The 26232-nt window shown below is 41.1% G+C and overlaps 1 protein-coding gene across 1 annotated transcript in view; it reads right to left on the reverse strand.

Annotated features, from left to right (window-relative positions):
- LIPC (lipase C, hepatic type) overlaps window positions 1-26232 on the reverse strand; it is a 206775-nt gene that overhangs the window by 96037 nt on the left and 84506 nt on the right. Inside the window, exons 4-5 of the mRNA XM_075857942.1 lie at window positions 9319-9509; window positions 7488-7667 (exon numbers count right to left, since the gene is read on the reverse strand). Of these exons, the coding sequence (XP_075714057.1) occupies window positions 7488-7667; window positions 9319-9509 (371 nt within the window). The remainder of the gene's footprint in view (window positions 1-7487; window positions 7668-9318; window positions 9510-26232) is intronic.

The raw sequence follows: 26232 nt of genomic DNA on the forward strand, positions 1-26232 counted from the left end.
TAATAGATCTTTCTTCTGCTGGACCGTTCTGGTGGTTCTAAGCAAAAGACATAGGGGGCAGATATACTAAGACTGGTGCTTTCCTCTCTGCTCCGCTGGAGTAAGATGCAACTCATTTATTAAGAGGCGAACGCCTCTTAACAAATGTGTTGCATCTTTCGGCTGGCTATGCGCCATTTGTGCCAATTGTGACGTAAAGACCGTGGCTATGCGCCATCCATCCCCCCATTGGACAGAAAATAATAAATATGTATACTCACCTCACCGTCCTCCTCGCTTCACCCCTGGGGTCCCTCAGCATACCGTGGCTCATACAATGTCCTGACGCGGAGCAGCTTCAAGGCCTTATATGCGACACAGCATTCAACGTCCTGAGTGCTTGTTCACATACAACGTGCTGAAACTACCCAGCGTCAGGGCATTGTATGAGCCACGGCATGCCGAGGGATCCTGAGGGGACCCGGTGGGGAGAAGCGAGGAGGAGTGGTGAGGGGTGAGGTAAGTATACATATTATTTTTTACAATTTTTATTGCCTGATGGGGCAGGGTGGGTGGTCTGATCAAGGCGGGGGAGCAAGGAATAAAGCCTGGCATGGGCATCTGCCTTGTTACGCTCCACAGAGTGAAATCTACGACAGCTAGGAGCTAGCGTAGATTTACACTGTAATTTACACTCTCATTTATGCCAGCATTCTGGCAGAAATTATAATAAATTTGTCAGGCCGTGGTGGCCCACCCCTATTGTTAAGACATGCCTCCTTTTCACAAAAGTGGCAAGGGCTGCGTAAAATTCCCAAAAGTCCAGATTTTCAACGCAAATTGCGACTTTTGGGCCTCTTGCGACTTTTCTACGGCAGAAAACTGGCGTAGAAAGCTTGATAAATTCCCCCCAAGGTCTGTCAGCTACTCCTAACAAAGTAAAAAAAAAGGGCAAGTATAAATCTGCTGGGACTGCAATGAGAAATCAAACAAACAAATAAATAAACAAAAAAATAAAGCAGCTCTCAGCGGGCGCTGAGATACAGTATGTGCAAATATTGAATAAATTGATTATTTTAAATTGCATTACTGCTACAGTTATTAGGCTGGGTTCACACACCCTATTTACGGACGTAATTCGGGCGTTTTAACCTCGAATTACGTCCGAAAATACGGCACCAAAGCGTCGCTGTCAAAAGACGTCTGCCATTACATCTGAAATTCCGGAGCTGTTTTCTCCTGAAAACAGCTCCGTAATTTCAGCCGTAACGGAGGCTGCCGTGTGAACATACCCTAAATGTGAGGTTCTTAGTGCATATTTTAATCATTTAATAATTGTGTGCGCTCACCGGCCAGCACAAGGCGACCTCATATAGATGGGTCCCTACACTAAATATTATACCTATACAACAGGAGACCTCTCACTTGGGTTAAGGCCTACAAAATGAACCCATGAGTAGGTAGGAACTAGCTTTATTCTGTGCTAATTTACTATAAAAAGCCTTGGACAGGTGGGAGGAGTGCACGACAATGGTGGATTAAGTTACCCCCCCCAAAAAAAAAAAGTACAATGCAAAAGACCTTCTAATAAAGTGAAATAAATGGACTGGTGAAAATCTGCTGTAAATGCAATAACAAACTAACACAAAGATGCAGCAGCACGCTGTTAGTGCTGAGATGTAAGCAAACTTTGGATATATGGATGGATTTAAATTGCAGTAAATATAGCAGAAATGACATCTATATATCTTAACGCCACAAGAATGTGGCTGCATCTTTGTGTTTGCTTGTTCTGGTTCGAGGATCAGACCTTTTTTTCTTAGCGGTAATATGAACCTTATCTACTTATTGTCAGTGAATTGCTGTATTGTTATTAGGGTTAGAGTCTCTTTCCCTGGCATTGGTATAACACAAATCTGAAAATGATCCATGGACTGACATCTAAGGGCAATTGAGGATCTAGTGGTTAATAAAAAAAAATACTTATGGTAAAAAATTGACAGAATTTCCCCTCTAAACCTCCTCCCTTGAAACAAATATTTTAAACCACCATTAATATTTCAGTCTATTGGTGTTTTTCCTGTTTTGTTGCATAACAACCTTGTGTTAAAATTTTTGGAGGTTTTGTACCATTTGATTTACATAACATGCCTACCAATTTGAAGATGCAAAATATTTTTTACTGTGGCACAAACAATAATTAAAAGAACACAGAACTTTAATGTGCATAATATTTGCCCCCTGAAAGTGAATACTTTTGTGGAGCCACCTTGTGCTACTACCACAGATACAAGTCTCTTGGGGTATGTCTCTATTAACTTAGACACTGGGATAATTGCTAATTTTTCCAGACAAAACGACTCCAACTCCTTTAAGTTAGATGGGTTGTGTTGGTGTACAAGTGTCTTCAGGTCATGCTACAGATTCTCACCTGGATTCAGGTCTGGTCTTTGACTAGGCCATTCCAAGACATTTAGATGTTTCCCCTTAAACCACTCCAGTGTAGCTTTAGAAGTATGTTTAGGGTCATTGTCCCTCTGAAAGGTGATCCTCCGTCCCAGTCTTCAACCCCTGGTGGACTGAAACAAGGTTTTCCTGTAGAATCTGTGTTTACTGACCTTCATCTTTACTTTAATCCAGACCAGTTTTCATGTCCCTGCCGATGAAAAGCTTCCCCACAGCATGATGCTGCCACCGCCATGCTTCACTGTGGGAATGGTGTGCTTGGGGTGATGGGAAATGTAGGGTTTGCTTCACACATAGCGTTTCCCATGATTGCAAAAAAGTTTAATTTTAGTCTCATCTGACCAGGGAACCTCCTTCCATGTGTTTGGGGAGTCTGCCATATGCTGTTTGGCTAACTGGTGTCTTCTTATGTGTGTGTCTGACCCCTTGCTGCCGCAGCCTTTTTTCCCCTTTCATTTTTTGTTTTCGTTTTAGTTTTCATTGTAGATTTTAAACAGCACCATTTATTGTACTTCTTTTTTATGGAATTTACCATGCAGTAAAAACTACATCTTAACTTTATTCTGCGGGTCAATACGATTATGGCAATGCCAAATGTATATAGTTTTTTTTAATGTTTTACTATTTTTACAAAGAAAAAACAGTTTATTAGAAAAAAAATGTGTTTTGTGTCACCATATTTTAAGACACATTTATTTTTATTTTTCTATCGATGGGTGGTGTGAGGGTTTATTTTTTGAGGGGCAAGCTGCAGATTTTATTAGTACCCTTTTGGGTACATGCAACTATTTGATCACTTTTTATTCAATTTTTGGGGGAGACGGAGATGACCAAAAAACAATTTTAGACTTTTGTAAAAAAAAAAAAATTCCCGCGTTCACCGTACATGTTGAATAAATGTTTATTATAATAGTTCGGACTTTTACAAATGTGACAATACAATTATTATTGTTTTTTATATTACTTAAGGGGAAAAATGGAAATAAGGGGTTTTTGAACTTAATACTTTTTATTTTCATATATATATACACACTAACGTTCAAAAGTTTAGGGTCACTTAGAAATTTCCTTATTTTTGAAAGAAAAGCACAGTTTTTTTCAATGAAGATAACATTAAATTAATCAGAAATACACTCTATACATTGTTAATGTGCTAAATGACTATTCTAGCTGCAAACGTCTGGTTTTTAATGCAATATCTACATAGGTGTATAGAGGCCCATTTCCAGCAACCATCACTCCACTATTCTAATGGTACATTGTGTTTGCTAACTGTGTTAGAAGGCTAATGGATGATTAGAAAACACTTGAAAACCCTTGTGCAATTATGTTAGCACCGCTGTAAACAGTTTTGCTGTTTAGAGGAGCTATAAAACTGACCTTCCTTTGAGCTAGTTGAGAATCTGGAGCATTACATTTGTGGGTTCGATTAAACTCACAAAATGGCTAGAAAAAGAGAGCTTTCATGTGAAACTCGACAGTCTATTCTTGTTCTTAGAAATTAATTATATTCCATTGCGAGGAATTGCCAAGAAACAAAAGATTTCCTACAACGGTGTGTACTACTCCCTTCAGAGGACAGCACACACAGGCTCTAACCAGAGTAGAAAGAGAAGTGGGAGGCCCCGCTGCACAACTGAGCAACAAGACAAGTACATTAGAGTCTCTAGTTTGAGAAATAGATGCCTCACAGGTCCTCAACTGGCAGCTTCATTAAATGGTACCCGCAAAACGCCAGTGTCAACGTCTACAGTGAAGAGGCGACTCCCTGATGCTGGCCTTCAGGGCAGAGTGGCAAAGAAAAAGCCATATCTGAGACTGGCTAATAAAAGGAAAAGATTAATATGGGCAAAAGCATACAGACATTGGACAGAGGAAGATTGGAAAAAAGTGTTATGGACAGACGAATCGAAGTTTGAGGTGTTTGGATCACACAGAAGAACATTTGTGAGACGCAGAACAACTGAAAAGATGCTGGAAGAGTGCCTGACGCCATCTGTCAAGCATGGTGGAGGTAATGTGATGGTCTGGGGTTGCTTTGGTGCTGGTAAAGTGGGAGATTTGTACAAGGTAAAAGGGATTTTGAATAAGGAAGGCTATCACTCCATTTTGCAACGCCATGCCATACCCTGTGGACAGCGCTTGATGGGAGGCAATTTCATCCTACAACAGGACAATGACCCAAAGCACACCTCCAAATTATGCAAGAACTATTTAGGGAAGAAGCAGGCAGCTGGTATTCTATCTGTAATGGAGTGGCCAGCGCAGTCACCAGATCTCAACCCCATAGAGCTGTTGTGGGAGCAGCTTGACCGTATGGTACGCAAGAAGTGCCCATCAAGCCAATCCAACTTGTGGGAGGGCCTTCTGGAAGCATGGGGTGAAATTTCTCCCGATTACCTCAGCAAATTAACAGCTAGAATGTCAAAGGTCTGCAATGCTGTAATTGCTGCAAATGGAGCATTCTTTGACGAAAGCAAAGTTTGAAGGAGAAAATTATTATTTCAAATAAAAATCATTATTTCTAACCTTGTCAATGTCGTGACTATATTTTCTAGTCATTTTGCAACTCATTTGATAAATATAAGTGTGAGTTTTCATGGAAAACACAAAATTGTCTGGGTGACCCCAAACTTTTGAACGGTAGTGTATATATATATATATATATATATATATATATATATATATATATATACACACACGCACGCACACATACATACATACATACATACATACATACACATACACACACACTTTAACAATTTTTACAAATCTTTTCTTGTTTCCCTAGGGAATTTGAACAATTGATTGTTTTATTGCTACTACCATACTTTGCATCAGGGGAAAAAAAAAATAAGGGAGACCTGGGGGTCTTCAGTAGGCCACCAGGCTGCCATAACAACCATCACCACGCAATTGCATAAAGCGAGGGGGGTGATGAACTGATAGAAAAAGAGTTGGGCGGCCCCCCTCTAACAGCTTAGCTGCTGCAGACACTATTGACCGCGGCATCCGAGTGGTTATATGGCCGAGAATGGAGTTATCCCCGATCCAGGATGTTACAGTGAAGTATCGGCTGTAACATACAGGCGATACCCGCTGAGTATGGAGCAGGTTCAGCCCATGATCCTAACTATGTCAGTGTACGTCAAAAAGGGGTTAAGCAATGGCTTTTTTCTGGCTATTCTTCCATAAGGTCCACTCTGTGAAGTCTTCCTATGGACCGATTCTTCCATCTCCGCTGTAAATTTTTGGAGCTCCTTCATGGTTATCGCTGGTGTCTTTGTTAATCTCTGATTAAAGGGGTTGTCCACTTTTGCATTATCAGTGCAGTTGTCTGTCTAAAAATAAAAAAAATTGTATAGCCCACAGATGTCCATAAAAAAGCACCCAGATGATAACTGAATGGACAGTCATGTGACCAACATCATGTGACCAACATCATGTGACCACTGGCATTCAGGTAACACTGTCCAGGTATCTAACAGGTAAAGAGTAGATTATCGAGGAGCAGAAGTTATAAAGTATTTCTACCTCCAGCAACATCTCATCATCATGTCTGTCAGTGTCTGTGAGGAGCAGCTCTTACATTCTTCTCACTGTCTCCTCTGTGTGTTTGCTTTTTAAATTTAACTTTATTGACAACATCCCCTAGAGACAGGCAGTTATTTCATAAATCATCTAGAGACAGTGAAGCAATTGTTTATCATTATTCCACCATTCGTCCTATTCACATAATGAATGCCCTCCTTTATCAGTCTGTGAGTCTTGATGGGCGGCCTTCTCTTGTCAGGTTTCTAGTTGTGTCATATTCTTTCCATTTTGTTATAATGGATATAATGGTGTTTCGTCGGATTTTCCAAGTTTGGGATATGTTATTTTTTATAACCGAATTTTGATATATAATTCTCCACAGCTTTGTCTCTGACCTGTTTGGAGATCTCCTTGGTTTTAATGTTGCACGCTTAGTGGTGTTGCAGACTCGGGGGCCTTTCAGAACAGGTATATTTATACTGACATCATCTGACAAATCATGTGACACTTTTATTGCACACAGGTGGGACCTTATTCAACTAATTATGTGACTTCTGAAGTTAATTGGTTTGACCAGACCTGATTTAGGGCCCATGCACAATACTGTAAAAAAAACCTCTGTAATTGTGGACCGAAATACAGTCCGCAATTACGAACCTGCCGGTTCTAATGTCCGCGGACACCTTTCTGTAGCGCTAGGGAAGGGTGTCTGTGCCGTAGAACCGTGCTGGGAAATATGGAGCATGAGGCCTCAGGGGTAGCAATGTGGGTACTTTGTACAATGTATGCACTCAACTTTTTTTTGTTTTTAAAACAAGCTATTTTTTTTTTATCCACTGTAACAATTTATACTATTTTGTCAGGTCCATTACCTAAAATACAATGTAAAATCCATTTTAATTCCAGGTTGTAATGCAACAAAATAGGAAAAACACCAAGGGGGTGAATGCATTTGCAAGGTACTGTAGAGCAAGCAACTTTGTCACCCAGAGTTGATCTAGTCTGCATGTGGTGGGAAGCGTGACTACACTTTATGGCCCAAAACAAGGACGGTCTCACTCTTAACAGTGTCTAGGTAAAGGCCTTGCGATCCTGCTGTTGTCCTCAGGAGAGGTTGGATCTTTATGCCTCCATAGGACCCCAAAGCTATTTGAATCCCTTCATTCAAACCTAACATAATACTCCATTTTGTAACTATATTTGATGTTATATGGTTATCTTTTGTTTCAGTGTTAGATTGTATTTTAGCTTCAAAGTGAGTCTTTTATTTTTCATCTACAGTGTCAGATAATATTTCTGTAGAATTGAATGTAAATGTAGAAATAGTGAATCAGAGTAATACAGCAAGCCCAACCTTTCTTCTGTTGTAAAAGTCCCTTCTCATCCTTATTTATCAATCTGGTTGCATGCTTTTGAGCGACCTCTGACTTTTCTTTACCACCCTGCTATGACCGGCTAAACTGGATCTTTCAAATCTGATAATTTTTCCTTCCCAATGTTAATCTTACTTCAAGCCATTCGAGGAATTCTGTTATCTCTAGACCAATAAATCGAGCATTCTGTACTGCAACTGCATAATGTGCATGAGCTGAGGACAGCCAGTCCACGATGATGACATTAATTTGCCTTTTACTGGATTTGAACGCAGAAGCCATCTTCGGAATCCAAGCCTCCAGAGTTCCATCAAGCTAAAAACAAACATAGCAAAGGTATTAAAAATGATGATGGACTTCAACATGCAATGCTTCTATGTATTAAAGGGGTTGTCCACTACCAGACAACTGATGACCTATCTACCGGATAGGTCATCAGTACATCATCGGTGCGGGCAATGGACATACATGCAGGAAGCAGTTGGCTCTGGCAATGGAATAGCGATCGAATGGTGAATAGGAGCAGAGTTGCTGTTCTGCAGCACGGCGGCATGTACAGAGCCAACAACTTCTGGCTCAGTAATAGCAATGTGCAATAACATCCGGTGCCCGCAGGCCACCGGATCAGCTGATCAGCGCAGGGTCCGGGTGTTGGACCAGCACCCATGATATACTGATGACCTATCCGGTGGATAGGTCCTCAGTTGTCCGATAGTGGACAACCCCTTTAAGATATATTGCCTACCTATATATTAACATATAAAGCTACTTCCAAGTTTTATACATGGCATCCTCTTCCCTCAACTCCTACCTACATTTTTAAGGGGTTGTCATTTTCAAATGCCCTATTAGGGTATTGCCAGTTAGACAAATTCTCCCGTGTAGGCCCCTCATCTATTAGCTTGAGTTAAGAGCAGCTTCAATGAGTGTGTGTCTCTCTTGCTAGGCCTGGCACGTCCATGCATTATACGGACAGACTATTTGTGGTGGTGCTGCAGGGAAATTATTACATTGATGTCGGGTTCTCTTACAGATTAGAGCTAATCGCCAGGGACACCCTGTTATCAGCTTATTGTCAGGAGGGCCTTTTATAGAAAACTAATCGTCTAAAGTGTATAACCCATTTAAATAAGTAGAATAGATGATCTTATAGAATCCTAGACTAATGAAAGGAGACATCCTTTGTTTACCAAAAATAATATTTTATTTATTTTATTTAATCCCTTAACAACCAGGTCTACTCTGGCCTTAAAGACCAAGAATTATTTTTTGTTTTTTAAATCAACAAATTCCATGAGCCATAACATTATTATTTTTCAGTCTGAGGGCTTGTGTTTTGCGGGATGAGTTGTATTTTTTAATTGCACTATTTTGGGGGTACATTTGATTTATTTATTAACTTTTATAAATTTTTCTTAGGGGGAATGGAAAAAAAACTGCAATTCCGTCATTGTTTTTTTCCATTTTAAATTTATGCCTTTCACTCAGTGGCATAAATAACATGTTATCTTTATTCTATGGGTCATACAATTATGGCGATACCAAGTATGAATAGTTTTTTATGTTTTACTACTTTAGCACAATAAAAACACTTTTGAACAAAAAATAAAATTTGTTTTTGTGTTGCTGCCTTCCAAAAACCATAACTTATTCATTTTTCCATTAATGTAGCCGTATGTGGGCTTGTTTTTTGAAGTACATGGAACTTATTGATTAACTTTTATTTTTAAGGGGGATGAAAAAACCCCAATCCCACTTTTTTTTGCGCTTTTTTTTGTACGGCGTTCACCATGCAGTTTAAATAATGTGTTAACATTTATTAGAGATTATCCCGGTATCTGAAGCTGGACCCGAGGCAGCTTTAAACTAAAAAGGCTTTGTCATGGTGAGACAACTCTTTTCATACTATGCAGTTTTAAATAACAAACAAAAAATGAAAACTATAGAAGCAGATTAAAATACATACCGACCATCCATGTACTATTATAACAAGGGGAAATGTTGCATTAAAGGCACAATTCTTTAGGGTTTCTGGCTGACGTGCTACAACCAGGCACATATTGTTGCCTATTCCTTCATTGTACAACAAGAACTTGGCCTTTGTGGTTGTTGGATCTTTCTTGATTTGTATTGCTTTGCGTAGTCCTTCTTTATAGTCTACAAAAACATTTTTGTAACATCAGCAAAACTCAAATGATGGAACGCGCAATTTCCAATCTTGCATGTACCATAGAGTTGGCATTATACTTTTAATTCTAAGTATATAAAAAACAAAGTAGGCAAGTACAGTATGTTTTTAGCTAGAGAGAAAAAACCATAGTAACGCAAAAAGATGTATTCTATATGTATTGTATAAATTGCAACAGAATATTTAAATGTATAAATCATAATATAAAGTAGAGATTACATAATAACTATTATAAAATCTTAAAATAATCCCAATTTATTTTCATTTGTCATCCCAAACTTATATAACATATTATAGTATATAACTAGTATATAACATATTAGATACTCAGTTGATATTAACATAAATTCATAGAGTAAACAATCACAAGTTAAATAAGAAATTCATTTACATAAATTTATTTTTAAATTCTGTATTTCATACCTACCATGCATAAAGTTCAACTACAATTCCAAATTTATTTTACCTATGGCCTAGAACTCAAGGCTTGCAACCTTCATATATCCGAATATTAATCTTTTAGCAGTAGTATTTAGACATTGTATAATTCTATTATTAGATTAATGTATGTATGCAGCTATTATTTGGTCACTGGATGTGGTATTATTTGAGTACTGTCCCGCATATGTAGGGGAGACTTGCTAATACAAATTTTCTGATGTGACTGCATTAAAAACTTTGACACTGCTCCGAAAGTTGCAATGATGTATCGGACAGCAGGCGTACCAGTTTTAGTGGCTCTGTCCCTGTATGAGCGGCTGAGAAGAATGCCTGGGTGAGAGGCCATTGACATGGAGCATAGCCTGTAAGACTTCATACCAGCGTTCTTTCTTCAAAGAGAACCAACTACCCCCAGAGGCTAAGTCAAAGGCATCTCACCCAGCCAGCACCCTGCTTTGTACTAACAAGGGGCAAAAACCTCAGAAACAGCTGTCTACAGATGGGTTTCTCTTCCTTTTGAAGGAGACCATGGCTTGGCTAACATCCCTAGTCGTGTTTCAAGGATCTTCTGCGGGTCGGAGATGGTCATTACAGGGAAGCTACCTTCAATATGTGGCACTAGAGAAATGGTTTTCCTTCTCTCAGAGGAGAGCTAATTTGCATAAATTTAATACGTACAAAGATTGAAAAGACAGACCTGCTCTGCATCACACATAAGCTCGACATTTTCATATAAAACGCAGGCGTGTCTTCTGAAGACCGTTAGTGCTCATTTCATGCTCCAGTCTTAATCTTGAAAATGCTGAAGTATGACGCGCTTGCCTCTTAATAAATTAAAAGCATCACTCGCTGGCCATGCGGCAGACAAAATCGATGCCAGTTCGGAGGGGTCGTAGATTTGCGCTACAAATTACACTAGTTGTCTGGAGTAAATTATAGTAAATTTATTGGCCCACTCTGCCCCTGACCCTCCCGCTTAGCCCTCACATTTATTTTAAAATGGCAAAGGAGGCATACAAATGAAAAACTTGCAAAAGCAAGGTTTTTTAATGCATATTGCAACTTGCGTAGAGCATTAGATAAATTCTCCCCACAGTAATTACTAGCAAACATAATCCACTAAAGTAAAAAAAAAAGTTTTTACAATTCCTTTGCGTACAGCTCTTAAGTAACATGTACATTCATTCTTTTTCTTTTCACGCCAACTCTAGACAATTTCCAAAATTACATATTGAATATAGAGACATGCTCTTCCGATAGTCAAGGTCACTCAAACAGATTTGGTATTATTAATGAGAATTAAAGGAGCTGTCCACTATAAGGGTATGTGCACACGATAACTGGCTTTTACATCTGAAATTACAGACTGTTTTCAGGAGAAAACAGCTCAGTCGTTTCAGACGTAACTGCTCCTCCTCGCATTTTGCGAGGCGTCATTGACGCCCGTAATCTTGAGCTGTTCTTCATTGAATTCAATGAAAAACGGCTCAAATTACGTTTCAAAGAAGTGTCCTGCACTTCTTTGACGAGGCAGTCATTTTACGCGTCGTCGTTTGACAGCTGTCAAATGACGACGCGTAAATTACAGGTCGTCTGCACAGTACGTCGGCAAACCCATTCAAATGAATGGGCAGATGTTTGCCGACGTATTGTAGCCGTATTTTCAGACATAAAACGAGGCATAATACGCCTCGTTTACGTCTGAAAATAGGTCGTGTGAACCCAGCCCAAACAATATTTTTTTTATTAGAAGGGTCCCCCCACAAAAAGCCAAATACATAGTGTTCCGCTTCTGGGACCCTTGAGTATTCAGCTGTAATCTGCGCTGGATGCCGGCATCAAGCGTTTGATTCTCCTGCAGGATCACCACATGGGAAAGGAAGGATTACACTTAATTTCTATCAAAATCAATGGGCTAAACATGTAATACAAGCCACATCCAGGCATGGAATAAATAGAGAGGTAGCCACACAGATCTGGGACCGGCATCTCTCAGTCATTTATAGCATATCCCGTAGATTTGCCATAAATATCTACGATGGGAATACCCCTTTAACACAGAATTCCCCGAAAGGGTATTTGAAAATGTTTTTCCTAAATCGGAAAAACTTTTCTATTGTTTCTAATGAAAATACATATCCAAATAGTAAAGGATTGAATATGAAATGATGCAGGAGTGATTGTACCAAATGTCTAAAAGTATTTACTCTAACCATCTGAATTAAAAATAATTATATTTATATAAATAACAGGTATTCATTCATTCATTCCCATTTTCAGTTAGGCATACACATTTCTCACAATGTATCAGTAAAATGTAGTGTGCCTGGTCAATGCCTTACATTGACTTGTTAATTAAGATTTGTTTGATATTCTGAGAACTCATAATGCACATTAATAATTAAGGTTAATTGCTTTGTGCTGCAGCTCTATTTGTTAATCATATGCAGGTAAAATGCATACATTATAATCACCCTTCTGTCAGTTTATTCATGGATTAACAACGTATTATATATGTATGATCCCTTTTGCATGCATAAGATAAAGTCATTTCATGTTACACACAAAGCTTCTGGCCTCTATGACCAGTCGTATTTACTAAACCGTCATTTCCGGAGTACCTACTTCACAAGTCATACATTGCATTACAGTTTATCATACATTACATTCATGTTTGGCAAGAGAATGGTTTCACCGTTAGTACAATTGTATAATTCAGCATGGATGCTGTATATTAATATTGTATATCCAAGCCTGTGACAGCATTTTGTTTTCTTTAATTGTACAATAATCAGTTTTGTAAAGTCATTGTACCCTCAAGCATCTGGTTTTATTTTTTATTGGTTGTGCTTAAAATAACCTTCACATAAGGATTTGTACTCTCAAGTATCTGTCTTTTTTTTGTGCCTAAAAATAAACTGCACATAATATTTTACTGATACAGGTTGGTGAAGTCGATGGTCAGTCTAGGATACCGTTGTTTGACATCATTTCTAATTTTCAAGACCTACTACTGTTCTCACTGAGATTTGCTTTACAGCAGCCACATCGACATAAGTAACTAAAGTCAAGAAAATAGCTGAATCACTAGGCTATGTTCAGACGCTTAGCAAAAAACGGCTGAAAATACGGAGCGGTTTTCAAGGGAAAACAGCTCCTGATTTTCAGCCGTTTTTTAAGCAACTTGAGTTATTTGCAGTGTTTTTTACAGCTGTTTTTGGAGCTGTTTTTCTATTGAGTCATTGAAAATCGGCTCAAGAAGTGACATGCACTTCTTTATACGAGGCATATTTTTACGCGGCCGTTTTTAAAAACGGTCGCGTAAAAAACATCCCGTGGGAACGGAACACCGTTCTTTTCCATTGAAATCAATGGGCAGATGTTTGTAGGCGTTCAGCCACCGCATTCTTAGCCGTTTTTCTGGGCGTTTACGGACCGCAAAACGGCTGAAAAGAGCCCGTGTGAACATACCCTTAGAGTGTTTTGGGAATGCTCTGTGACTTATGCATTATGCTTCGTTCACATCTGCGTGGGGGTTCCGTTCATGGGTTCCGTCAGAGCTTTCCATTTGATTTTTGAAATCAATGGTAATGCTTCCATTGCTAATGGTTCAGTTTGTTTCCATTCTGTAAGGTGTCCGTTTTTTTTTCTGGAATCAATAGCGTAATCGACTAAGCTATTGATTCCGCCGAAAGAACGGATACCTTACGGAATGGAGACAAACAGAAACCATTAGCAACAGAAGCGTTACCATTGAAATCAGTGGTAATGCAAACGGAAAGCTATTGTTTCCGTTCATGGGTTCCTCTGACAGAAGGGTCTGACGGAACCCTGACACAGATGCGAACGAAGCCTTTGTCATGGTGCAGGGAGGGGGAAAAGCTAAGATGTGTCTATCACCTATTGTCAGTGCTGTAATACAACGCTGGGTCAGACGGCACTTCAGGGGGTGAGTATATGTTAGTTTATTATGTCATGCTATCCCCTGATCTGCTGCAAATTTTAAAAATTCCCAGATTAGCTCTTTAAGGAAGGGTTCACACGTAGCATAAATTCTGCAAATTTTCCACAACAGATTTCATTGTGGAAAATCCGCAGCATAATACAATAGCAGCAGTGGATGAGATTTGAACAAATCTCATCCACGTGCTGCGTAAATAAGCAGAAAAACCACAACATGTCAATTGAATTTGCGTAATGGTTGCTTTTTTGTTGCAAGTTTTCCCCATTGAATTCAATGGGAGGTAAAATCCACAACAAATAGCAGATATTGCGATTTTTGCGGTGAAAAAGCTGCGATCCTGCCGCAGCAGGTGGAAGGGGCGCTGCACTGGCTCCCTTCCCCTGCTTGTTTCAGAAGCGCCCGGGCCCAGTGACTCAGCAATCACACTTCTTCACTTAGTGGCCGTCACTACCGCAGTAGTAGCTATGGCAGCTGCTAGCGGCGATACCAGGCATGAGGGCGGTGGCACCGCTAGCAGCTGCTGCGGCTGCTACAGCAGTAGAGATGGCACTATAGCAGAGCAGGGAGGTATCTCCCTGCTCTGCTATCTACTAGCGCCACTGTAGCTCCCTGAAGGAGCAGAATCCCTGTGTGGCCGGGGATTCAGCTCCCGGAGCGCTCCTTAATGTCTCTGTCCATATATGGACAGTGACATCAGGGGAAACTCCTAAAGCTGAATCCCCATCCACAGCATTGCAGATGCTGTGACCGGGGATTCCACTCCAGGAGAAGCCAATGATGTCATTGTCTATAAATAGACACAGACGACAGGAGCTTCTCCTGGAGTGGAATCCCCGGTCACATCGTCGGCAACGCTGTGGACAGGGATTCCGCTTCAGGAGTTTCCCCTGATGTCACTGTCCATATATGGACAAAGACATCAAGGAGTGCTCCAGGAGCGGAATCCCCGGACACACATGGATTCCGCTACGTCAGTGAGCTACAGTGGTGCCATCTACAAGGGGGCTGTGGGCTGTGTGGCACTACGTACAAGGAGGCTGTGGGCTGTGTGGCACTACCAACCAGGGGGCTGTGTGGCGCTACCAACCAGGGGGCTGTGTGGCGCTACCTACCAGGGGGCTGTGTGGCTCTACCTACCAGGGGGCTGTGTGGCGCTACCTACCAGGGGGCTGTGTGGCGCTACCTACCAGGGGGCTGAATTCAATGGGAGGTAAAATCCACAACAAATAGCAGATATTGCGATTTTTGCGGTGAAAAAGCTGCGATCCTGCCGCAAAAATCGTAACTTAGAAAGATAAAAATATCTTATACTCACCAATAATTCTGTGCTTCTTCGTCTAGGCCGGCCTCCTGGAATGACGTTTCATCCGATGTGACCGCTTCAGCCAATCAAGGCTGTAGCGTTCACATGGGATAAAACGTCACACCAGGAGGTTGGGCTGCAGGACGGCAGAGGGACGCGTTGCCATGGTTACGGGTAAGTATGAAACTTTTTATTTTCACGTGCAGTTTTCCACAACAGACATCCCGGCCAAGATAACTGCACCACAATTTAGTGCGGTTTTTCAGACGGAATTCCCTGCAGCGACCAGGGCGGATACGCTGTGTGATTTTACACATCGTATCTGCCCTGTGTACCCTTCGATCTTTTGCCTCTGGATTTTTATATAAAAGTTGGAGGGAATTAATTGGCACAACTGATCCCAATGAGAATCAGTTGTACACCTATTTACTGCAAACGTGTATGGTATCAAAGTCCCAGAAATTAGAAATGAACTTTACACGTTTTCCTGCACATAAAGTGTCTTCTTGATAGAGTTCAGTTGTATTAATATCTAGCAAATCATATGCTGCATTTTAAAATAAATTTTACATTTTAGGCCAGGACTACACCTAGACCTTTTGTAGTGCTACTGATTGCTATTAACTATTGAGCTACAGCTGAACTCCAAATAAGTACATTTAATTGCATGCAATCTTAGATTTCAGCTGTTACTCAATAGTTAAAAACAATCAGTAGCACTACAAAGCCTCAGTCTAGCCCTGGCCTTAAAGTTCACATTCATTTAAAGAGTTTTTCTGTAACAATGTCATCAAGTCTATTACTTATCTATAAATATGCAAGATAAATTTTTTGCAGAACAGAGATATTGTTATTTAAAATATAGGGTTGAAAAGTTACGCTTTAATCGGCTTGAAAGTAAAGATTTATTTTTTTTCTTAATCAATACTTAATGAAATTGTTTGCTTTCCATTCCTTCCCAGAAAAATGGGAGCTTGAAATCTACATTCATTATTCATGGAACTTTCCTGGAAAATATTTCAACTGTCAATAGACTATGTACTTTTGTTTAATTCATAACTGCCTCCCTCATGAAAAAATAAAATGAAGACAGTATATGATTTGCTTCAAATAAATATTCTATATATGTCAGTACAGTCATTAGCTTAACCCATTATCGCACCATGACGCAACTGTACGTCATGCACGATGAGGTACAGTTATGTCATGGTTTTGTTCTGTCACCATGTCAAAAGACATGGTGGCAGAACCGTCATATCAGCTGTCACAGACAGCCGATAGGCACTATGATGCGGTGTGGAAACAATTGCGGCGTGGTGCTGCCCGCGATAGCTGTGATTGGTCAGTCAGTCGTCCAATCACAGCCATTGCAGCATGGTTACCTGGCAAAAAGAGCCATGGAGCCAATTTGCTAGATGATCAGCTGTTGGCAACAGGAGGCTAAACAATGGCCTCCTGTCTGCAAAGTACGGTGGCCTGTTAGGCCCCGCCCGGAGGCTTCCAGCCGGAAATGTAAGATGGCAGTGGGCTTAAAAGCTGACCATGCGCGATCAGCCGTGGGTGTCAGCTGTATGTTACAGCGGACACCCTTCTGTAACGGCAGGGAACGGAGCTAACTGAGATTTCTGCCATTAACCCCTTAGTCAAAAGCGATTGCAGCATCTTAGTGGTTTCTAGCCGACTGACATTGCCGCCAGGACCGTCCTTAGGGCTGTGCGACCTGTGTCTTCGCACAGGGTGCATCACTCCAGCAGGTGGAAGGGGCGCTGCACTGGCTCCCTTCCCCTGCTTGTTTCAGAAGCGCCCGGGCCCAGTGACTCAGCAATCACACTTCTTCACTTAGTGGCCGTCACTACCGCAGTAGTAGCTATGGCAGCTGCTAGCGGCGATACCAGGCATGAGGGCGGTGGCACCGCTAGCAGCTGCTGCGGCTGCTACAGCAGTAGAGATGGCACTATAGCAGAGCAGGGAGGTATCTCCCTGCTCTGCTATCTACTAGCGCCACTGTAGCTCCCTGAAGGAGCAGAATCCCTGTGTGGCCGGGGATTCAGCTCCCGGAGCGCTCCTTAATGTCTCTGTCCATATATGGACAGTGACATCAGGGGAAACTCCTAAAGCTGAATCCCCATCCACAGCATTGCAGATGCTGTGACCGGGGATTCCACTCCAGGAGAAGCCAATGATGTCATTGTCTATAAATAGACACAGACGACAGGAGCTTCTCCTGGAGTGGAATCCCCGGTCACATCGTCGGCAACGCTGTGGACAGGGATTCCGCTTCAGGAGTTTCCCCTGATGTCACTGTCCATATATGGACAAAGACATCAAGGAGTGCTCCAGGAGCGGAATCCCCGGACACACATGGATTCCGCTACGTCAGTGAGCTACAGTGGTGCCATCTACAAGGGGGCTGTGGGCTGTGTGGCACTACGTACAAGGAGGCTGTGGGCTGTGTGGCACTACCAACCAGGGGGCTGTGTGGCGCTACCAACCAGGGGGCTGTGTGGCGCTACCTACCAGGGGGCTGTGTGGCTCTACCTACCAGGGGGCTGTGTGGCGCTACCTACCAGGGGGCTGTGTGGCGCTACCTACCAGGGGGCTGTGTGGCGCTACCTACCAGGGGGCTGTGTGGCGCTACCTAAGAGGGGGCTGTGTGGCGCTACCTGAGAGGGGGCTGTGTGGCGCTACCTATGAGGGGGCTGTGTGGCGCTACCTACGAGGGGGCTGTGTGGCGATACCTATGAGGGGGCTGTGTGGCACTACCTACAAGGGGTTGTGTGGCGCTACCTACAATGGGAATCTGCGAGTGGTGGGCTGATGGTCATTTTACTGTGAGTGGGGGGCTGATGGTCATTTTACTGTGAGTGGCGAACTGAGGGTCTTCAAGTGGTTTCCGCCTCTGACCTCCAATTTAAACTAATAGGAGGCAGAAAATACCTGCGGCGCCCGTTTGGCGCTTTTTTTTGCCTGCATCTTTTGCATTACCTTCAACGGCTTAAGAAAAAACACAAAAAAAATAAAAAAGGTCAAACAATGCTGTCAGTTCCTGAAGGAATTTTGAGGCAGATTTTTTTGCCTTACAAAAAAATGTGTGTAAACATACCCTACGAGTGTAGTGCTTTTTTTTTTTAGCCATTTACGGTCTCTCTCAAAACAATTTTTGGTAGGGGTGCCCTGAGGAAATGCTATTTTTCCTGTGCTGCTTCGAGTCCGAAAAGGTTGGGAAACTCTGTACTAGGCTACAGGATCCCGTCGTGGAGCAGCTCAGTTCGTCATGGGAATGGGGCCTAGGTGAGTACAATTTTTGTTTTTGTTTGGGGGCACTATCTACAAGGGGGAGTTTGGGGGGCTGTATGGCACTGTCTACAAGGAGGCTGTATGGCAAAATCTACAGAGGGGCACTATACTATGTGGGGGCCACTAAGCGGACATTATACTGTGCAGGGGTACTAGAGGTGACATAATACTGTGGGCAAAATTAGAGGACAAAATACTGTGTCCTTGAAGGGGTTGTAATATATATTATTAAATATTATTATTATACTGTATGGGGGGCACTAAAGGGGCATTATAATTTTTTTATGGGGCTTGTTTTTTAATGATGGGGTGGGGCGCCGAAGGATCATTTCCCATGGGGCGCCATCTATCCTAAGGCCGGCCCTGATCGCCGCAATGTGATCGCGGGGGTACCAAGCTTTGCTATGGCAACCAGAGGCCAACATTGGCCTCCTGGTCTGCCACGTACGGAATTCCATTAGGCCCTGCCAAGAGGCGGAGCCTAATAGGCTTGCTGTCAGTGAATAACTAAGAGCTCTAATGCATTGCACTATATGGGTAGTCGAATGTATTAGAATAAATAACAGAGGTGCAGGCCTTCAAGTCCCCAAGTGGGACAAAAAAAAGTTAATAAAAATGTTGTACAAAATTGTAAAAATAAAATATATAAGTTAAAAAAATAAAAACTGCATTTTCTCCTATAAGAAGTCATTTATTATAGGAAAAAAATGAAACTGTTAAAAACGGGGTTTTTTTTGTATAACCACGTTCGTAATGACCCAAACTTTAATGTTATTTTTCACGCACGGTGAACACAGAAAAAAAAAACAACAAAAAAAAAGCAATGCCAGAATCACTATTTCTTGGCCACTACCCCTCCAAAAACCTAGAATAAAAAAAAAGTGATCAAAAATTCGCATATACCCCAAAATTGTAACAATAAAAAAATAGAACCCATCCAGCAAAAAAAAAGCCCTTACACAGCCTTATCGACGCACAAATAAAAAAAGTTATGGCTCTCAGAATAATGTGACACAAAAAATAAATAAAAATTAAAAAAAAGTGATTTTATTGTGCAAACACTGCAAAACATTAAAAAAAATAAAAAAACTATATGTACATATGGTATTGCAGTGATCGTATTGACCCACAGAACAAAGTAAAAATTTCATTTATAGCGCACAGTGAGCACTGTAAAAAAATGTAAAAGAATGAATAAAAAAACATTGGCAGAATTGTAGGTTTTTGGTCACATTGCTTGCCACAAAATGGAATAAAAAGTGCTAAAAATAAATAAATAGCATGTACCCCAAAACGGTACCAATGAAAACGACATATTGTCCCATAAAAAAAAATAAGCCCTCACACAGCTCCGTTGGTGATAAAATAAAATAGTTCTGGCTCTCAGAATATGGCGCCACAAAATGTGTTCCAAAAGCAGATCAGGCAACATTTATCAGTGTGACACTGGCAATATGGGAGTATGTGACAGCACATAGTGAACAATGCAGGATCACTATATGCAGTGTAAATGAATGGAGAGAAGTATATGACGCTGATTGGTCACTGATTGGTCAGCGTCATACACTTCCCTCCACAACGCCCACTTGGTCAAAAGTAAAAACACGCCCAGTTGGGCATTAGGGCTCATAACTTGGTGAAAATAGATTAAAAAAATAAAAAACACTGCTGTTACCTACATTACAGCGCCAATCTCAATTATGTAGGAGATAGGGCACTTATAATGTGGTGACAGAGCCTCCTTAAACACTTGGATGCTTTCCTCCCTCTCCACTGTCTGATTTGCCATGTAGAATCTCCTCCCCCTCCCTTCCTTCTCTCAATGTTAGGGGGGATTCACACGAGCGTGTATTCGGTCCGTGCGGGCCGCGTTGTTTTCACGCGGCACGCATGGACCAATACAAGTCTATGGGGCAGTACAGACAGTCCGTGCTTTTTGCGCAGCGTTTGTCTGCTGTGCAAAAAGCGCGACAGGTTCAATAACTCTGCGTATTTCGCGCATCACGCACCCATTGAAGTCAATGGGTGCGTGAAAACCACGCAGGTCGCACGGAAGCACTTCCGTGCGAACCGACTGAAACAGCGCACCAGCTGTCAAAAGGATGAATGTAAACAGAAAAGCACCACGTGCTTTTCTGTTTCCGAACATCCAAACGGAGTGTCTTTGCGATGAGCGAAGCCGGACAAGCGAACCGAACTTCACCGGGTTCGGCCGAACTCGTTTTGGCTGAACCCGGCAAAAAAATTATCGGTACGCGACGTCAGGAGATAGTCACTGTCCATGGTGCTGAAAGAGTTAAACTGTTTCAGCACCATGGACAGTGACTTCCGATCCCAATATACATGAACCTGTAGAAAAAAAAACGAAGTTCTGACTTACCCTTTAACTCCCGGCTTCTTCCTCCAGTCTGACCTCCCGGGATGACAATTCAGTCCAAGTGACAGCTCCAGCCAATCACAGGCCAAGCACAGGCTGCAGCGGTCACATGGACTGGCGCGTCATCCAGGGAGGTGGGGCCCGATGTCGAGAGGCGCGTCACCAAGGACGCGTCACCAAGGCAACGGCCGGGAAGTTCTCGGTAAGTACGAACTTTTTCTTTTTTTTCAACAGGTTTTTCGATATTGTGTTCGGCATTCACTGTCGAGGGTGCTGAAAGAGTTAGCTCTTTCAGCACCATGGACAGTGACGGGCGTCGACTAGCCTCATCTCTATGATGGCGGCTGCGCGAAAATCACGCAGCCGCGCATCAGACACGGATGACACACGCAGCTGTCAAATGGTTTTTGCGCGCGCAAAACGCAGCGTTGTTTGTGCGCGCAAAAACACAACGTCCGTCTGTATCTCCCCTTAGAGATAGCAGGAGAGCAGATTACATCAGCCCGTCAGGAGAAGTGAACTGACAAATCTGAGTTAGAAGCAGCAGAACAGTCAGTTATCTACAGTAGCTGCACAGATTCCACAGCAGCAAAATCATAGGAAATTTTTATGAAGAGATTTTGGAAAGTTAATTCTGCATTTAGGCAGCAAATGAACAATAATAAAATTCAGTGCAAAGGTGTCCATAGCCTTAAAGATACACTCCAGCTATTTATTTTCCTAAATAGTGCAGCATAGGGCATTTTTCATTTTTACGTTTTCGTTTTTCACTCCCTGCCTTCCAAGAGCCATAACGTTTTTATTTTTCCGTCAATAAAGTAGTGGGAGGGCTTATTTTTTGTGAGAGGAGCTGTAGTTTCTATTCAAACCATTTAAAGTACAATATAATGTACTGGGAAACAGAAAAATAAATTCTTTGTTGGGTGGAATTGGAAAAAACTAAATTCCTCCATTGTTTTTTGGGTTTTGTTTTTACGACTTTCACTGTGTGGTAAAAATGACAACTTAACTTTTTCTGCGTCTTAATAGGATTACGGGGATACCAAATTTATATATTTTACTACTTTTACAAAGAAAAAACTATTGAGTGGTGGGAGGGCTTATTTTTTTGGGGGCGAGCTGTTGTTTTTATTGGTGTCATTTTTGTGGTATATACGATTTTTTTGATCACTTTTTATTCAATTTTTTAAGCGCTAAGGTGACCAACAAACAAAGATTGGGGTGTTTTATTTACTTTATTTTTACGCCGTTCACCGTACGAGTTAAGTAATGGTATATTGTAATAGTTCAGGCTTTTCCGGATGCGGCGATACCAATATATATATTTTTTTTACATTGCATGCCCGAGAGGAAGCCAGAAGGGTGAAACCCAGGGTCGGGTTGCATTATTTGGCGTGTTACAAGAGCTTATCTTATGCTTTTATCTATATCTATTTTTGTAAGTATGGAATAAACTCGTGGAATTTGTTGTTTCCAAAAGGTAGTGCACTATCTCCTTTTTCTCCCTTGTTGGAGATTTAGAACATCAAGTACGAGGATCTACACAGCAAGCAGTTACATTTCTGAAGTTTAATTTCTGTGTGGAACCACAAGTACCAGCGAGATATACACACCAGTGGAAATTTGGATCGTTCTTTTTGCATGCTAGCTGAGGGGAAGGTCAAACCCTTGATGGACACTTCAGACTTTACATCTACAACCGTCTGAGCGGTAAAAAACTATCATTTTGTCTCTGTTTTTTGTGGTGTTGAGGATTTCACCTCTTTTTTACCTGCTCCGGTTGTTCATCTCCTTGTTGAGATATTTCAGTGAGTAGAGAGCTGAGTTGCATATTTGGTAAGTACAGCAAGTGATAGATCAGTGGCATAGAACTGCTTTACTAACACTGCAGAGTCTCAGTATATTCTATGTGATGCAGATTCAGCCTGTCTCCTCTACCGCCTGCTATTGATAGGTTTCTCCATGTCAGTCTTTACACATTAGGCAGTGAGAAGCTGCATCTTATAGAAATACACTGGGGATTCTGCACACAGCACTTAGCATAGCATAGACAGGCATTGTGAGTCAGCGTCATTTCTATAATCTGCAGCTAATGATTGTATGGACTGACCTATTATATGACTGCACTACTATTCCCATAGATAGGGGAGAAATGATCTCTTCAGTAGCACTATATGCATGTGAGGGACATACAGGGGAACAAGGAGGGAGTTGCTGGGTGGGAAGAGGAGGTGTTTTGAGAGCTGCCAGTAGAGGTTTATATGGTCATGATGTAATCCTGTAGTTCACAGGACGTCATCTACACAGGGACGACTAACCTCTTGTCTACACATGAAAGCATGGTCTATTTTGGTGGTCAGACTGAGATCACATGACACAGCTGCCCATAATAAAATGGTTCAGAATGTATGAATGCAACCGACTTGGGAAGAAACAAATTACACTGTTAGAATATTGCTGGTGAGTTAGCATTATATGTGCAAAAAGAAAATTGCGAGAGTGCTTCTTTAACCAGTTAGTGACCGCCCCATAGTGTTCATAGAGGCATGGCCTAGCAGATGCCTGTCCGAATTACATGGACAGACATAATACTCTGCAATATAGAAGTATTGCAGTGTATTATAAATGCGATCGTCGGATCGTATAGTGAAGTCCCCTGGTTTGGCTAGTAAAAAAGTTAAAAAAAAAAGTAAAAAATAAATAAATTTAAAAAACCCCTTTTTCCCCCTTACAAACTGCTTTATTATTAAAAAACAAAAGTTAAAAATTTCCACATATTTGGTATCACCGCGTCCGTAACGACCCCAACTATAAAGTTATTACATTATTTAACCCTCAAGGTGAACGTCGTAAAAAAACAAAATAAAAAAAAAATGCAAAAATTGCTGTTTTCTTTGAATCCTGCCTTAAAAAAATTGATAAAAAGTTATCAAAAAGTCGAATTTACTCCAAAATGGTACAGATAAAAACTACAAGTCGTCCCGCAAAAAAAAAGCCCTCATACAACTGCATCGGCGAAAAAATAAAAAAAGTTATGGCTCTTCAAATATGGAGACACAAAAACAAATAATTTAGAAAAAAAGTGTTTTCACTGTGTAAAAGTAGTAAAACATACAAAATCTATCTAAATTTGGTATCGTTGCAATCGCAACAACCTACTGAATAAAGTTATGTTATTTATACCGCATGGTAAATGGCGTAAATTTAGTACGCAAAAACCTGTGGCGAAATTACAGGTTTTTTTCTATTCCCCCCAAAAAAAGTTAATAAAAGCTAATCAATAAATTCTATGTACCCCAAAATGGTGCTATTAAAAATTACAACTTGTCCCACAAAACACAAGACTTTATACAGCTAGGTCGACGCAAAAATAAAAAAGTTATAGCTCTTGGAATGAGACAATGGAAAAATTTAAAAAATGGCTTGGTCATTAAGGTCTAAAATAGGCTAGTCATTAAGGGGTTAATCACTGTAAAATAACTTTCTAATATACTTTTTGTTTCAAATCTTCACCATTTTTAAGATCCGTTTGCTGTTTATTGCCAGGTATTACATAAAATCACGGTCAAGAACAAGTGTCCTCTCCCTTTAAAGGGAATGTATCATGTATTATATTTTAAATGTAATTTCAGTTTTGTAGAAATGTCTTGGAAATCTGAAGAAAACCCTCAATGCTCCTGCACTTATTCATAGATTCCACCAGCCAGGGATGTAGGGGGGATGGGTACTGTAACACACAAGCGGATTACTTGTTTGACCAGCAGCAAACCCATGTTGTGGCACGCAGTGCCTGTGTGAGATTAAATTAGTATTCAGCCTATGGCTGAAGAACATCTCTGTACCTGGAAAAATAGGTCCATTTTGTTCCTGTAATCTGCAACAGTATTTTTCACATTTTTTTTTTTCTGGCTCGACTCCTGAATTTGCTTCTGTGCCTGCCTTGTTGCAAGAATTCCACCTGGCTTAAAGGCCTTATTACTTCGGACGATTTTGGCCCGTGCAGCGAGCGCCGATCGGCACTCGTTTGCTTCTGTCACAAAGAGCTAGTATGGGGACAAGCAATCGTTACTCCGATCGCTCGTCCCCATACATTATCATCATGTTTACACAGGGAGATGTGCTACCAACAACAATAATATTTTACTTTTTTAGAACGATACAATCAGCAGATGAATTACACTGGGCAATTACCATTTGACCGATAATTGCCCAGTGTAAAACCCCCTTAACCCAAGCTTATGCTCATTAGGTCATGGTCTCTTTTCTTGGTACTGTTGCACAAATTTACAGCCAGTCTTCATGTCAGCTGTTGTTAATGGTTACTTTTCTGAGATAGCGACCTGGGGATTTCCTCCAGGGAGGGGGTTAAGGTTGAAGAACTGATAATTTCTTAGACTCTGGTCCTTGGTCTAGCCTTTGCCAAACTTGTTAGTATCCCAGTGGGCCCACCCCCTGTCATTGCTACAGCCAATTCTTTACTGGACTTAACTGCAGTTGGTGGACTATTACTGATCATAACAGTTATGAAGGTTGCTGTGGCTAGGAGGTCACTTAGAAAACACACTGGCTTTTAAGATTACTATACCATATGTAGATTGTCAAAGTTTCTGTACATTCTATCATACAACTCTCTACTATTCCCAGAGCAAATCACTACAATTTCTGCCCATTTCCAAATGTATTAGTGATAATCAGGGGCGTAGTTATAGAGAGTGCAGGACAGTACCCCGTGCGCTCTGGAGCCGAAGTGGGTCCGAACTGTCCTTCTGCCCCATATGAGGAGAATAACAGTACAAATTACACGATAGGTGTGTGTTGGGCTTTTCTAGATTTTGCATTGGGATGCAGTAGCTTTGCTGTAGAAAATTTCAAAATGCAGCCAGGTTCCCACCACTGCTTCAAATGTAAATTCAACTAGACTGTCATTACGAAAAAAGACAACATTTAGAATATTTTCAATAGTTTATTCTTCTGTGACCTTTACTTTTTAATCAAATTCCTTTGTGCCTTCTACATTTTAAAACGTTAATTGGAAAGTGAAGTTGATTTAACATATCAAGACAAGGTGACATTCACAGAGATTTCTGATTGGCCATAAAATTACAGAATCCAATAAATTTTATATCTAAAGGGAAAAATGGGCATGCAAATTAATGTGCTATTAATAAAAATATTGCAGTTATAATTACTAAGAGTATGAAGTAACCAGGGATATTATTTTACTGGTCATCAAGGTTAATTGAATCTTTGCCAATGCTATAGTCATGTAAGTCCAAAGGAGAGGGGGGGGGGGGGGGGGGGAGGTCTTTA

Source organism: Rhinoderma darwinii, chromosome 3, assembly GCF_050947455.1.
Source record: "Rhinoderma darwinii isolate aRhiDar2 chromosome 3, aRhiDar2.hap1, whole genome shotgun sequence".
Lineage (NCBI taxonomy): Eukaryota > Metazoa > Chordata > Amphibia > Anura > Rhinodermatidae > Rhinoderma > Rhinoderma darwinii.